This window comes from Neolamprologus multifasciatus, chromosome 8 (assembly GCF_963576455.1).
Source record: "Neolamprologus multifasciatus chromosome 8, fNeoMul1.2, whole genome shotgun sequence".
Classification (NCBI taxonomy): domain Eukaryota; kingdom Metazoa; phylum Chordata; class Actinopteri; order Cichliformes; family Cichlidae; genus Neolamprologus; species Neolamprologus multifasciatus.
Window position 1 is genome coordinate 12738503 of NC_140446.1, and position 13979 is coordinate 12752481.

At 41.2% G+C, this 13979-nt stretch overlaps 1 protein-coding gene across 21 annotated transcripts in view; it reads left to right on the top strand.

Annotated features, from left to right (window-relative positions):
• The window catches only part of tcf7l2 (transcription factor 7 like 2), a 119040-nt gene that overhangs the window by 22354 nt on the left and 82707 nt on the right, over window positions 1–13979 (top strand). For 4 of the 21 annotated variants that reach the window (XM_085171077.1, XM_085171076.1, XM_085171084.1 and 1 more), the window contains exons 1-3: window positions 6748–8127; window positions 8328–8394; window positions 8596–8720. In XM_085171077.1, the coding sequence (XP_085027203.1) occupies window positions 7939–8127; window positions 8328–8394; window positions 8596–8720 (381 nt within the window). In that variant the 5' untranslated portion in view covers window positions 6748–7938. Of the gene's footprint in view, window positions 1–6742; window positions 8128–8327; window positions 8395–8595; window positions 8721–13979 lie in introns of those variants that run through there. The other 17 variants (XM_085171073.1, XM_085171075.1, XM_085171074.1 and 14 more) reach the window with 12 other exon arrangements.

A 13979-nucleotide genomic window follows, 5' to 3' on the forward strand; every position in this document is an offset into this window, starting at 1 on the left:
AAATGCGCCAACAACACTGAGAGTGACATCCTCCCCTCTGGCCCTTAACGCTCTCTGGTCACTATGGTAACGCGTAGATATTTCTTTCAAAATAAGACACACAACTACAACATGAGAAAAGACCCAGGGAAACTGAGTTAACGATAAAAACCCTGAAAACCATAAATTTCACACCCGTGGCTCAACTCTCACGGCCCGGTACCAAGTGACTCACGAACCGGTACTGGTCCGAGGCCCGGGGGTTGGGGACCGCTGATCTAAATTATATAAATTATATAAATTATAATTATTGTGTCAAGGTTAAATGGCTAAACAAAATAACATCTGTCTGAAAGTGATCAGGTACAAGGACTGGACTAAAATGAGTGAAAAGCAGCCAATGTCCAAAGAAAAAGTTTGAAAAACTTTAAGAAAACCTGAAGAACTATGGAGAAAGTCTGGCTCCTTATATGCAAGATATTGTATAAAAAAATAGTAAAAAAAACCCCGAATGGGTGATTCATGACTTTTGCACAGTAGTGTATGTGTAATCTATATTAAGATATTTTATGACAGCGTGGTGGTGCAGTGGTTAGCGCTGCCACCTCAAATTAAGACGGTTTCTTGATTTGAACCTGCTGGACAGCTGGGGGGCTCTCTGTGTGGAGCTGGTGGCTGCATGGTTTTTCCTCAGGCGCTCCGGTTTCCTCAGGTGTAACCTGTCTCCGACAGCTGGGATAGGATCCAGCTGCCTTACCGACTCTAGATGGATAAGCAGTTAAAAAATGGATGGATAAATGAGACTTTAATGCAATTTTATGAAAGTTTACTTTACAAAATATACATAACAATAATTTCTAGAGACAAACGCAATATATGGTAATGATCAGTTTATTAAGTCAAAATATTAACATTATAATATGGAAAACCACTGAAAACTTTGCATAATGAGTGCTTTTACTTTAATTTCTTGTGATTTTTAATACAGGATTAAAAAAATAGTTTGACATTATACTACTTAGTAATGACCTAAATACTTAATGCAGTTGTCTGGCTTATGTCTTTAGGAACAGGCATACATAATATAAGGCTCAAAAGTGTTATTTAAGTGTATAAGATTTAAATTAAAAGAATGATTCTTATAAGTTAGACTATCACTGAAGTCAAGATAAAGAGAAGAGTTAAATCTTTTATTTGCCATTTGCACACATACACTGGGTCTGGGAACACAGGAACTCGGAGTCGGAGTCAAATAAATACAGATGTATATATACAAGTATAAAACAAAGGACACACTGAGGTAAAGTAAGGTGTATTATTTAACAGATAAAGATACAAAAAACAACATGTCAAGTAGTTTCAGGTAAGAATCTGGAGGAATGAGATGTAAAATGTGTGTTCCAGTGTTAGATAGGGCACAGAGGAGTCCAGTGTAATTACATAGAGACTAGTTAAAATGGTAATGGTTTGTACAAAAGCTTCCCACCCTCTACTAATCATTACTCACAGTTTTAAACAGTCTAATAAAGACTGGATTTTAGCGCATATATTTTACAAAGCAAATGCAACCTCAAGTAAACAAAAGGGGTTTGTATACACGACAAACAGATTTTGGCTCAGATCTACATGATATTCTTGCGGTTCTCTTGTTTTGTGTGTGTAGATACCGAGAGCAACATGTGACCACCAAGATATGAGCCTTCGCATCAGCTATAACCTGCTCACAACTTAACCTTGGATGATGTTTAGCTTTCTTTTGACTTGTATTGCACAAAGAACGCAGACTGATGTCTCATTAAGCGGCTCATCTTCCACTCTGTTAATGAAAACATAGCCAAATGAACACGCCGCGGCTCTGATTTATACCGAGAGGCGACTCATTTCACACAAGGTCACGTCTCCATTGTCTCGCTCGTTAATAACTGCGCACGTTAAAGATGCAATGGGTTCTCTGTACTCAAGCTTTTTCCAAGAATTTATAGCATTGAAAGAAAACCCGTCGCTTCTTCATAACTCGGCAAATGAGCAGTAATGTCAAGTTCAAATAGGCGCTCTTTATGTTTGAAATAACATCTCAAATTCCTCTCTGTGGGTTGGTTTACCGCAAAGACGTTTAGATAATGTGCTACCAAAACTTTGTCTTCAATGAGCATAAGTCCCTTGGATATAAAAATAGCATGCATACACAAGACAACAAAAGTTTGCTGAAAACTCGCACGCAGTCACACAAAGGCACCTGTTTCCATCATTTACATAACACCCCAAAAAGGTCAACTTGCCCTTACTGTGATTTTAATTAACGTCCCATTGTCAGGAACATGAAGAAGGCACAGTTCCCTCTTTTTCCTCCTCTTACAATAAGGCCCTCTGCTTCCTGTTTGAGGAAGCACCTTCTATGAGACTCTCCCTCTCTTAACCAAGAATCAGAAAGAGTTTCTCCTCATTAAAAGCGCAGAGATGTCAACGGTCCTGCTTACAATACCATTAAAGAAGAGGGAGTCCTGGTTTTCTTCAGAGGGATAAAGCAGGGAGATACTTTCTCCACATTTGTCCTCTTTTACTTTTTCTGTAGTGGTGAAAAACATGAAGGTCATAGGTTAAATTTGTTGTCTGACTTTTGCTTTAGCAGCTCGCCAGCTGACAAGGTGAACACCTCAAATTCATCAGGATTTTGCCGCCTGAGTGCTTATGTGCATCATTGCAGGGAGGGCCGTGCTTTTAAGAAGAATGCCAGTGGGCTTTACCCATCTGTGATTCCTTTATGCAGACTGTCAGTGATTTCTGTGTGACAAAGGCTACTACATGTTTGCTTTGCATTACATATAAACTGAATTCACAGAAGATCCATTAGGAAACACATGAATGACATGAGTCACCTGAATCAGCCTATAAACATTTTCTTCGGCTACCTAAAGCCAGTCTGAAAGTATTACTTAACCACCAACCGATTGGCTCAAACGCCACTGACCTTTAAGTAACATTTACCAGCCAGCAGCGGCTTGGCTTGCTCCTCCCTGCAAGATGCTGCTCTGATGGACAGGTGAACAGTGTGTGCGTGTGCATGTGCATGTGCGTGTGTGCAGCACAGTACATAAGTTAGCTCGTCTCCCAGGTGGATTCCATGTTTAAAGAGTTCAGGCCCTGCCTCGGACCTTGATTAATAGCTATCTCGTCCATTTCTGAAAATCGCTCGGCTGTTTGTTTTGGAGGCGACAGGAGACAGCTCACGTAGCTGGCCTAATATAGTTCCCATGATGCTGGCTGCGCGGATGAGTTCTGGAGACGCTCAGCTCCTGCTTGAGTCCGGTTCCTCCAGTAATATGAAAAGCAGTGTGCCTACATTTATCACACGTGTCCAGTCTGTTTGCAAGCTAACTCCTCATCCAATTTTTTTCCTGGCAAAATTAAAAATGAAACTTTGCATCCCCAGGTTTGACCTGTTCTGATAATTGATTCACAAACTTTTAACCTAATGAGACGCTCACCGAGCTGTTTCTTTTATTACTCTCGTGGGGGTAATATTGATTTGGATGAGTGCAGAGTCACAGGCAAATTCATTATGCTATTATTCTTATTCTGTGCTGTCATCACTGAGATTTGTAATGTGGGTTATAAACACAGACAGAAATTGAATGCATTAAAAAACAAAACAAAACATTGTGCTTTTTATACTAATATGTTCCTGCAAAACATGTCCCTGAGACATCAGTGACCTTCAGTGAGCAGACGCACTGGATTTCTTCTTTCTACATTGATAACAGGTCCTCTCTGTGAAAAAGACATAACCCTCAGCCCTTAAAGCTTTGGTCAATATAACTCTCTGAGCATTTTCCTTCTTAAATTAATTTCTGAAGGATTTATGAATGGAATTCCTGTATACAAAGCTTTTTTTCCCCTCAAATAAATTGTCCTATTGTGTCAAATGATTACAGTGCTGAGGGGCTAGGGAGCGGAGAAACTCCTTTTGTACATTTACAATAAGAGTGAAAATAAATAAATAAATATATAAATGTATATATCGACTGTATATACATTGTGCACATGAAATGACTTCATTTTCAAGAAAGCGGCTCTTTCCTCATCATTTGCCACGTTTTGATGTATAGAATATAAACCCCCCAATCCATCCAGTGAGTAATTAAAAGACACAGAAATGCTTAGACAACAGCCATGCACTCAATCTGGCGAGCACAATGAGAGGAAGAGTGTTCAAGAAAGCGGACTCAACCATTTGCACACAAATGCAAGCGCAAACTAGATATTTGTTGTGTGATTTGGCTTTTAGCCTAAAATAATATACAGCATTAGACATGGTTTTCATAATCAGGTAAAACAGACATCTATTTCTCCCTCCTGTCCATTCTTTAAAAAGAGAAAAAAAAAACCCCAATGAGGACTATTAGTATAGATGTAATTACGGCTAACTGCAGTATTATCCCGGTGATAGAATTCATGTGAGCCAAATGCCAAAAAAATGCTCCGCAGCATCTTTCTCAACAATAGAGGAAATTTGCAAATGCACATGAAGTTAAATGTTAAGTCTGGCTTATTAACAAGTAAACAAACCTCGTCGCAGGAATAAATAAGTTACCATAAAACAGCCCGCTTTTTTGTGCAGGAAAAAAAGGAGGAAAATGTCCAGCGTTAATATGTTAATCAGCAACGAGAGACCTTTTAGTGGCAACGCAGATGCATGATGGGAAATTAACCGTTTGACAACGCAGAGCATGTTCGCTGCATGTTGCTCGAAAGCAGGCGACTATTTGCTGTGATGTCTGAGGATTCGAGGACTCTGAATCTTTTTAACCCTCCTCCTGTTGTGTTTTTAAGACTGGGAACAGCTGTAGACAAACGCGTACTTGTGAACACAAAACCTATGGGATATTTTTGTTTGTGCAGGCTGTACATAAACCAGTACAGCCTAAACACATGTCAGTTTTTACTTGTGCAGCTTCTATTTGCTTTACACAAACATGAAGCATATGTGCAGGGTGGTAGTGGGGATTGAGAAGAATTATGAGATTATAGTAAACAGTAACTCCTCTTCATGAAAGCTCTTTTCACCAAAGACTGTTTGGACTGGGTAGGCCATTTAATTATTCAAGCCACTATTTGAAAGCAAAGGAGCAAATTAAAAGCAAAATGTGGACTACTACGTAAAAAGCTTCTTGTGTGTGTGTTGCAAATATTGCTGCATGCATATATATTGCAAAGCAATGTCGTGTTTTGTTCCTGTAAAGCAAAAGCAAAATGATCAAAGCATGCATTATATACTTTTAATTTGACATTTAATTATATTAAATGTGTGTGAGGGAACATTAGTGTGATTAAATCTGGGCCAGGTTTCATTTCCAAAAGTGCCAGTTCCAAAAAAAAAAGAAAAGAAAAAAGGTCAGAGTGCGATCATGTGATCAGGCACAGGTGATGCTTCTGACTTCCTCCACGCGCTCAGCCAAAGGAGGATGAGGCAGTCTGCGTCTGTACTGAACGACAACCACAAGGATGCAGAGGTGAAGATGCCGGTAACAAAATAAATAACAGCGACAGACACTGAGTGTGCTCCCGCTCCATCATTCAAGGCAGCGGCGGCAGCAGCATAGCCTATCATTATGATATTAAAGGGTCCTGTAGATTAGAATCACCAGGGCGGCATCAGAGGCAGGTGTCCCCACGGCATGCATGATAACATGCTGCCAGCCCCCGGTAAACTCTCAGGTACCTGCTGAGGCAATCCGGGGAGAGGCCAGCTTGGATCTCCTCTGCTTTGGTCTGGTCTGTGTGGGCTCGGGTTTGGAGGGCCCCGAGCGGCAGGGTGCCTCTTCTTCTTCCACCGGCTGCCTAAACACAGACACACTGGATGAGAACCAGAGACGGCAATGCCTTCCCCTTTTCCTCCTTGCCCCCTAACACTGCTGGCTGGGCTGCAGCCAGCTAACACAATCACAGCTTTCACCGCATCCAGATAAGGCACATCAGTGATCACCGAGCGGAATCGTCTGCTTTCATGGTGCTGCCTGGTCTAGGTGAGTCAGGCAGGCAGATTCACAGCACAGTGGTGCTACGCTGTGCACATAATTCCCCATCAGTTCTGTTTGACAACACTGCTGAGAACAGATACAGAGGAATTAGCGTCATAATATTTGTTTTTATGCGTCTTAGAGCGTGATGACATGAAACAATATTTTTTTAATCAGCAATTCTGTGGCTTGTTTTTTTTTTTTTTTGATCTCACACTCTTTTATTTTTGCCTGAAAGGAGCCATGTTGCAACAGAGTGTAAGTGTCACCTGGATGTATGATGCAGCTCTGTTTCTTGCAGCTGTATTTAAAAAAAATGTTTGTGCATGTGTGTTTGTGTGATTACTCCATCAAATATTGGCTGTAAGAGAAAATGCATTTCCTGCCTGATGAGGTTCACCTCCCCCCTCCTACTCATTTACCAATATGCACATATGTAGATATATATATGTATATCTATATATTTATATATATATATATATATATATATATATATATAATATATAATAGAATATAATTTATTTTGTTATTTAACGCATACCCTTAATGAGTCAATTTCATTTAGAGAAAACTGGTAAACATTTTTCTCTTTTTTAAAAAACATTTTTTATAATAATTTTATGCAATGGCTTTTAGATGATAAAATCTATAAAATATAAAAAAAATATATGTATATCGTCAAATTATAAGCAGTTCTCTCAACTTTCTTCCTAATATATGCATATGTGTAGTCTGCAGTATCATATAGCTGTCTGTGGTTGAATTTCTGCTAAATAAAACACAGAATTGGAGCATCTAAATCTGCATCAGTTGTTTGTGTCCAGCCTGGGTGCTAAAAGAGAAGAGAGAGAGAGAGAAAAAAAAATGTAGTCAGTCTGTGCTGCCAGTGAGGAATTCAGGTTAGTCCCAAAGGACATCACACCTGTCAAGAAAGCAGGATGCAATAACACCCTCCATCCCAAAAAATAGATCTGAGGAAACATTATCTAATATGATGAAAAATAGATCTAAGGACCTGACAAAGCAGATAAAATAGGAAAACAAGGTCGGAGTAATAGCTTTTATTCTGCCTTGATGGGCCTCTAGTAGTTAGTATGCAAACTAAGGACAGATCCAAAAGTAGGTTAGAGAATCTGAATGTGAAAGGATAGGATTGGGGGGGATAAAAAAAAATAAAACTTTAATTTCAGCTATGATCTTAACTTTATTTGGCCCTAGTGTGGCAGACTGGTCGGGAACAGAGGAGTCAAACTGGTTGCAAACAGCCTGAGGAAGTACCCTCTTTTCATTTTTTTTTTTTTCATTTTTTCTTCCTCCCCCCTCTGGGAGACCGCCCATATGTGCGTTTAATCCACATTTGCAAGCAACTCCTATCTTCCTCCTATTTTACCATCACTGTCCTGCTCCCAAACTGCCTTTTTCCTCCTCACATGCTTTTTTCACCGCAGTCGTCCGCCGGCTTCCTCCAGCCTCCATCTCTCACTCTCTCTCTCTCCCCTCCCTCCCTCTCTCTCTCCTTTTTTTCCTCCTATTTATGAAAACGTCACTTCAAGTCCCTCCCTGTTTGAATCTCATTAGTTTCTTGTGTGTTTCTCCCTGTCAATAATCCTGAATCCAGACTCTCTCTATTTCCATCCCTCTCTATCTGTCAATCAGCGCCGCCTTTGAACTGAAAACCACTCCGACCAACTTCAACTCACTCAATCCGAGCGGCTCGGCTCCTTCTCCGGCTTCCTTTTTCTGCCAAGATTCCCTTCTTTTTTAGTTTTGTACCAACCGCCAGAGCTTTGGAAAACGCCAATACAGACCCCAAACTTAAACTCGGACTTTTCTAGATCACCGAGATCAAGGTTTTTTTTAAAAAAAACTTTTTTTTGGTTTTTTTTGTGCCCCCTTGTCTCTTAAAAAAAAAGAAAAGAGAAAAGATTTTTGCTCGGGAAAAATGCCGCAGCTCAACGGCGGTGGCGGGGACGATCTGGGCGCAAACGATGAAATGATTTCCTTCAAAGACGAAGGGGAGCAGGAAGAGAAAATTTCGGAGAACTCCTCGGCAGAAAGGGATTTAGCAGATGTCAAATCTTCTCTTGTAAACGAGTCGGAAACAAATCAGAACAGCTCGTCGGATTCAGAGGTGAGTTCAGTCTGTTTCTTCGCATGTTAGAGAAAAAAAAATCGGGGATCGATCGTCCCCCCGGCGCTGTTTTTAAGTTTAGGGGCCTACATTTACTAACACTGTAACAGCGGGTGGACTTGGAAAGAAAGTTAACTATCGCCCTTCACCGTCCGCTGTGCTAACTTTAACGCAATCCTTGTGTTTCATTGCATTTCAAGGCGGAAAGACGGCCTGCGCCTAGATCTGAAACTTTCAGAGACAAAACAAGGGAAAGTTTAGAGGAGGGTGAGTTTCTGCTTTATTGTTCACTCTTGTTTTTTTATTTTATTTCTACCTACAACATGACATTATATGTGCCTGTGCCTCCGCCTTTTATTATGCAATTGCAATTTTTTTGCAAAAAAAAAAAAAAAGTTCTCAAGGCCACTTTATAAAAAAAGTTTTCTTCTTTCCCACAACCCCCTCTTCCCCCCCTCGCCATGTTAGCTGCGAAAAGGCAAGATGGAGGGCTGTTCAAGAGCCCACCGTACCCGGGCTATCCATTTATAATGATCCCCGATCTCACAAGCCCCTACCTTCCCAATGGATCACTTTCTCCAACAGCACGCACAGTAAGTTCATTTATTTACAGCTTGTATGTGCACACACACTCGTCACACACACACACACACACACACTGACTCCCCGGGTTAGGCGCCGAGGCAAAGGCAGACGCGGAGTGTTGTCACACTGAAGTGCAGCCGATAAAAATGCAGAGCCAAGTTTTGCAAACTCCCCGTGAAGTGTACAGTACAATGGCATGCATGCGTGCATGCGTGCCCGCACGCGGCTCCCAGCCCGTTTACCCTGGTCAGAAGCTAGCATGCTAACAGTGCTAAAGAGCTGCAAGTGGGTTAAAATAAAAGGAGAAAAGGAAAAACAGAAATAAGTAGGTTATTGTTATATGTCAGCTTTACGTGCACGGCATTTTTACCAGTATTTTTAGCAACTTTTAAATCAAATGCACAAGCCCCTGTGAAAATTTTATTCTCCTTGTTATAATTTAATAATGATTATGACATTATTATTGTTGTTATTATCATTATTACTACCAAGGGTCTGCGTATTCTCCAGGCTTACAAGTGCATGTTTTTACTCTCCTGAATAATGCAGTTGGCTTGTGTTTGCACGGCCTCATCAAAAATGCCCTTTTTTCTAAATGCAACACCAAGCATGAGCATTCAGGCCTTTATATAGCAGCTTTTCTGACACACTGTAAGCAGGGGAAAGCAGTGTAAAACCACACAAATAAAATCAATATGCAAATTGGGTTGGTTTTTTTTACAGAGTGATTTGCATGTGTCAAAACCTGTAAAGACACTATGTAAAAGATGCATGCGTGATAGCTTTCCCCCGAAACATCAAGCAGTGCATTTTTTTCTTTTTAATTTAATTTTTTACTTTTTCTAATTATTCTTTCAAATGCGTGTGTAAATATATATACATATACAGACACATATATATATTTCTATATGTTTGTATGTATGGTGTGATTTACTGATGGGAATTGTGCGAGACTGTGCTGTTTTGCATGTGCACTGCCTTTGCTCCCAGCGAGGAATCCATGGCAAACATGTGCCATGCAGTAAACCCATATTTATAAATAAATTCATGTTATTTATTTAAACACAATCAGCCATGCTGTAATTATGCCCACTTACTCATTTGCTCAGCACCTCGCCGGTCCCACTGGGCGATGGCAATCCTTAAGCAGCATAATTTTCTCAACCATGGGTGTTTGTTTTTTTTTTTTTCCTTTTTCTTTGCCCCCCTATTTTAAACGGTTGCAATTACAAGTCTGCGCTTTAGGACCTGTCATCTCATTTTACAAGGTTAAGGCAAAGACCAGGCATTAGGAAATGTGACCCTCCAACACCCCCCCACCGCCACCACCACCTCAGCTCTGCCTAACGAAACTGATATTTGTTACCTCTTTTTTTTGTGTTCTCCGCACACCTTGGAAATCAACGCACATCTGACACACAATGCCTTCTTTTGTGTTTGACACAAATTCTGCTTTTGAGTTCAACATGATCACCCATGGTTTCACATGAAATATTTCTTTTGCTGCTTACACAGGTTCTCTCTTTGCATGCGTGCTTCCTTTGCACATAGGATAACATTTTGCCATTCATTCTCTCTTAGTCAGCCAGCCTTTTTAACGCTGCTGGCTGGTATGTGGAATTAGTCACTCATTATTCTCATCAGCACTGACACAAACACACATTCACAACAACACGCATGATTTGAAGTGAAGCACTTCCTTGTTTCGATGGCAGAGTTTTGTAGTTTGCTGTCACACGCTACTGTGTGTGGAGCGCTCGTTTCCTTGTGCTTATGCAGCAGTTAGAAAAGCAGTAAACTGTGTGGTATGGCTGGAGGATGCTGCGGCGATACCGTATTGACCTTTGCCCTGTTAATGATGCCCTTGAAATACTATTCTCAGACATAATTGAGCAAAGGAAAGATTTTTAAATTTTTTTTTAAAATATATGCTCCCAGATTTATTTATTTATCTGTTGTTTTCCTCTCTGTGCCGCTTTCCCTTATTTAAGGAAAAGTCATTACAAAATCTAAAAGAAGGAGGTGCTCGTTTGCAGATGATTCAGAAACCTTTATTACAGCTTAACCTACTGATGCACCTGGACGTGGTTTTTGACTTATGGTGGTCTTCCTACTGTACTGCCTCGGCCCCCTCTTGTCTGCAGCGCGCTGTGTGTCCAGCCATTAGCGCTTTGAAGTCAGCGGTCGCTGTAATATAAATCTATTAGACTTAAAGCTGGCATAAATAATTCACCTGGACATTGATTAGCTGTCTTGCTCCCTAACATGTCATGTAAGGCACTGAATATGACTGCTAGTATCATTAGAATGAGACTTTCTCCTTCATGGCATGAAAGGCTTTGATTCTCGCTGCTTTTACCTTCGCCTTTTCTTTTTCTCCACTCGGTTTTGGTGATGCTGCGATGCTGGTTTTTCCTTTTGCCTTTTTAAAAATTATTTAAATGAATACAATTGATTGGAAGTCTTACAGGCTAAATTCTGATGGGTTTAAATGTTTCCCATCAGCTGGCGGTGATTCTGATCTCCCTGGATGTCTTAACTTGCTTCACTTATTTAGTGTTTGCATGACTTAAGGAGGGGAAAAAAAAGATTTCTTGCATGTGGCTATTACGATAGTTTGTCTGACCTCTGGGAGTCATAACCAGTGAAAATTTGTTTTTCCTACAACCTAAGCCCAAGGAGGCTCACAATTTAGTATCATTTAGCAATTTGACATGACGCTGTGCCCGGGCTTTAAAAGCCTTCCTGCCCTCGTCTCCTCCTCTCCTTTCCCTGCCGTCTCCCTCCTCCCTAAACCTCACACAAAGGCCTACTGGATCACTCGGTGCAGGTTGAATTGCAGAAGTGGCCTGGCTAGTTCACCCTGGGTTTTCTATCTCCTTTCCCCCTGTTCCCTTTGCTCTCTTCCTTTCTTCCTCACTACCTTTTGTTTCCTGCCAATGCTAACACTAGGCTTTTTAAAAAAAGGCGGCGGGTTAACTCCCAGTGCTGTGGGCTAACATCTACACCTCAACAGGTCTGTGGATGCAGAGGCTGAGGGAGGGAGAATGGGATCTGGGCGGCCAGCTCCCCTGCATCGGGGCTGCTGGGCCGTAAATCCACTGGCTTTATTTACTGCCTCGCGGACTTATGAATGTTAAGATATTTGACGCCACCCCTGGCCCCATAATTCTCCAGGCCTGGAGACTTTTGGCGGAGGTTTTGAGTTTCGACGTATAATTACGAGCAGTTTAAAAAAGAACGAGAAAGTGCACGGGGTGGGGAGCAAAACGGGGGATGAAGACACAACACTATGCATCCAATACTGTGTTTAGAGTGGGAAGGGAGTAAAATAAGAAAGACGCTCCGAGAACCCGTGATGATTCTACTACAGGGCAGTGAAAAGGCTTTGTGTGGTTGAAACAATAGTTTTCTCCCCTTTTTTTCCTCTTTTGTTTCATTCGTCTAGTCACGCCAGGACTGCTCATGTTGCCGCACATTCACCTATTTTTTAATAAAAAAAAAGCATAAATCTACTTTGATACGGGGGCCGACTCGGTCTTTTGTCTTTTTTTATTTTATTTTTAAGGAAGAAATAATGGAGGATTTTCTGGTGAGATTATTATAATCAACACGCATAAGTGCACACCACCTCTTTTGTGCTCACGTGCACACATTGCTGTGGCCTGTTATCTGTTATAAATGACACAGACAGTATCTTTCCTAAACATGGCAGCAGCATAAGCATAACAATGGTATATCATATGGATTATGTGTGTTCGGCTGTTGTAAAATGGATTTTATTTTTTTTTGGCCGTGACAAGGGGGAAGATAGTTTAATGCGGATTTAAGGGATAGGGCCCACACCTTATCAAATTGGCTTTACATGTTAATAGGGCCTAATTGGTGTCCGTGGGGGGTTTGGTGGCACGACGTGGCCGCATTTTGTGCCTCAAGCTGCAGAATGCACTCCGAATTTAGTTGGAAGGTTGCGCTCCTTTTGTCTTGCAAATCACTTTTGTTTACAAAGTATGGCGGAAGCGGCTCCCGCTCGCTCTCTCACTCACTCTCCCCCATCTCTCTCTTCCTCTTCTGCATCTACTCCCTCTTTTCCTCTCACTCGCTCTCCGCTGCTTCTCTCATCCTAGGCAAGGAGAGGGGGAAAAGAAAAAAGGTCCTTATTTTTCTTCGACTCAATAAACACTCATAAAAAAAAAAGTACAATCTGCTTTGGATTTGAGGAGTTAAGTTAGAGAAAAGGGGGAGGCGGGGGTGGCTGGGAAGCAAAGTTTGGCACCATTAAACTAAAATTGGGGTCTGCTAGACATTAGCGGTGCACAGCACATTCTCAGAGCTTAATTAGTCCGAACTGTAATTGTTCATGGTCTGCCAATAGGAGTAATGCTCAGAAAAAGTGGAGTTGCACTAAATCGGCCCGGGGTTTTTAAAACAATAAATCACTCGCATATTTGTGCCGTGATTCAAATGGAGGCTCGACCTCTCCCATCTCGACATGTGGTAAATTGTAAAGTCAATGAATCGCAGATGTAGGGGTGGGGTGGGGGGATTGGTGGTGGTGCTGAGGACTCAGAAAGAGAGCGAGAGAGAGGGAGTACAGTAAGGTTTTGTTAGTGCCTGGTGAATGAATGGAAAAGATTTGTGCAGTAAATATTTACCTTTTTATATATAAAATATAAAAAAAAAATTCTCCCTGCTAGCGGGGCTTAATTGTCTAATGCTGATGATGTTGGCAGGCTGAGCCGTGTGAGAGCTTACGCGCTCGTCGATCTGTCACTCCGCTTGAAACACCACAGAGGCAGGAGGAAAAAAAAATCAGTCAGTTTGTGGGGTGTGTTTCTAATCAGATTTTAAACTAGTGCGAAGGGAGTAGTGGTTCCCTGGTGGCAGTGTGAGCTGGGTTTGGGTGTAGCAGCTGCAGTAAAGTCTGGTTTGGAGCTGAACCTTTTTTTTTTTTTAATTAAATCATCGACTTTATTGCTTTTAATGTAATAACAGCTAATCTGAGGCCTAATTTTGCCTTCGATGTGACATATCATTATGTCTCGGTTCAATCTGGATATATATATGTATATGTTTATTTTTGCTTTTTATTCTTAAAAGTGAATTCATCCATTTATCCTAGTTTCCGTCAGTGAGCCACCAACACTCTGCTTTTCTGTGTCTGAGCAAAGAAAAAAAAAGGCATTAGTTAAGCAGCTGTGCACTGGGGTCCCTCTTACCCCAGCCCCCTGGTGTAACCCCCTTCCTCTCCCAGTTTACCCCCACCC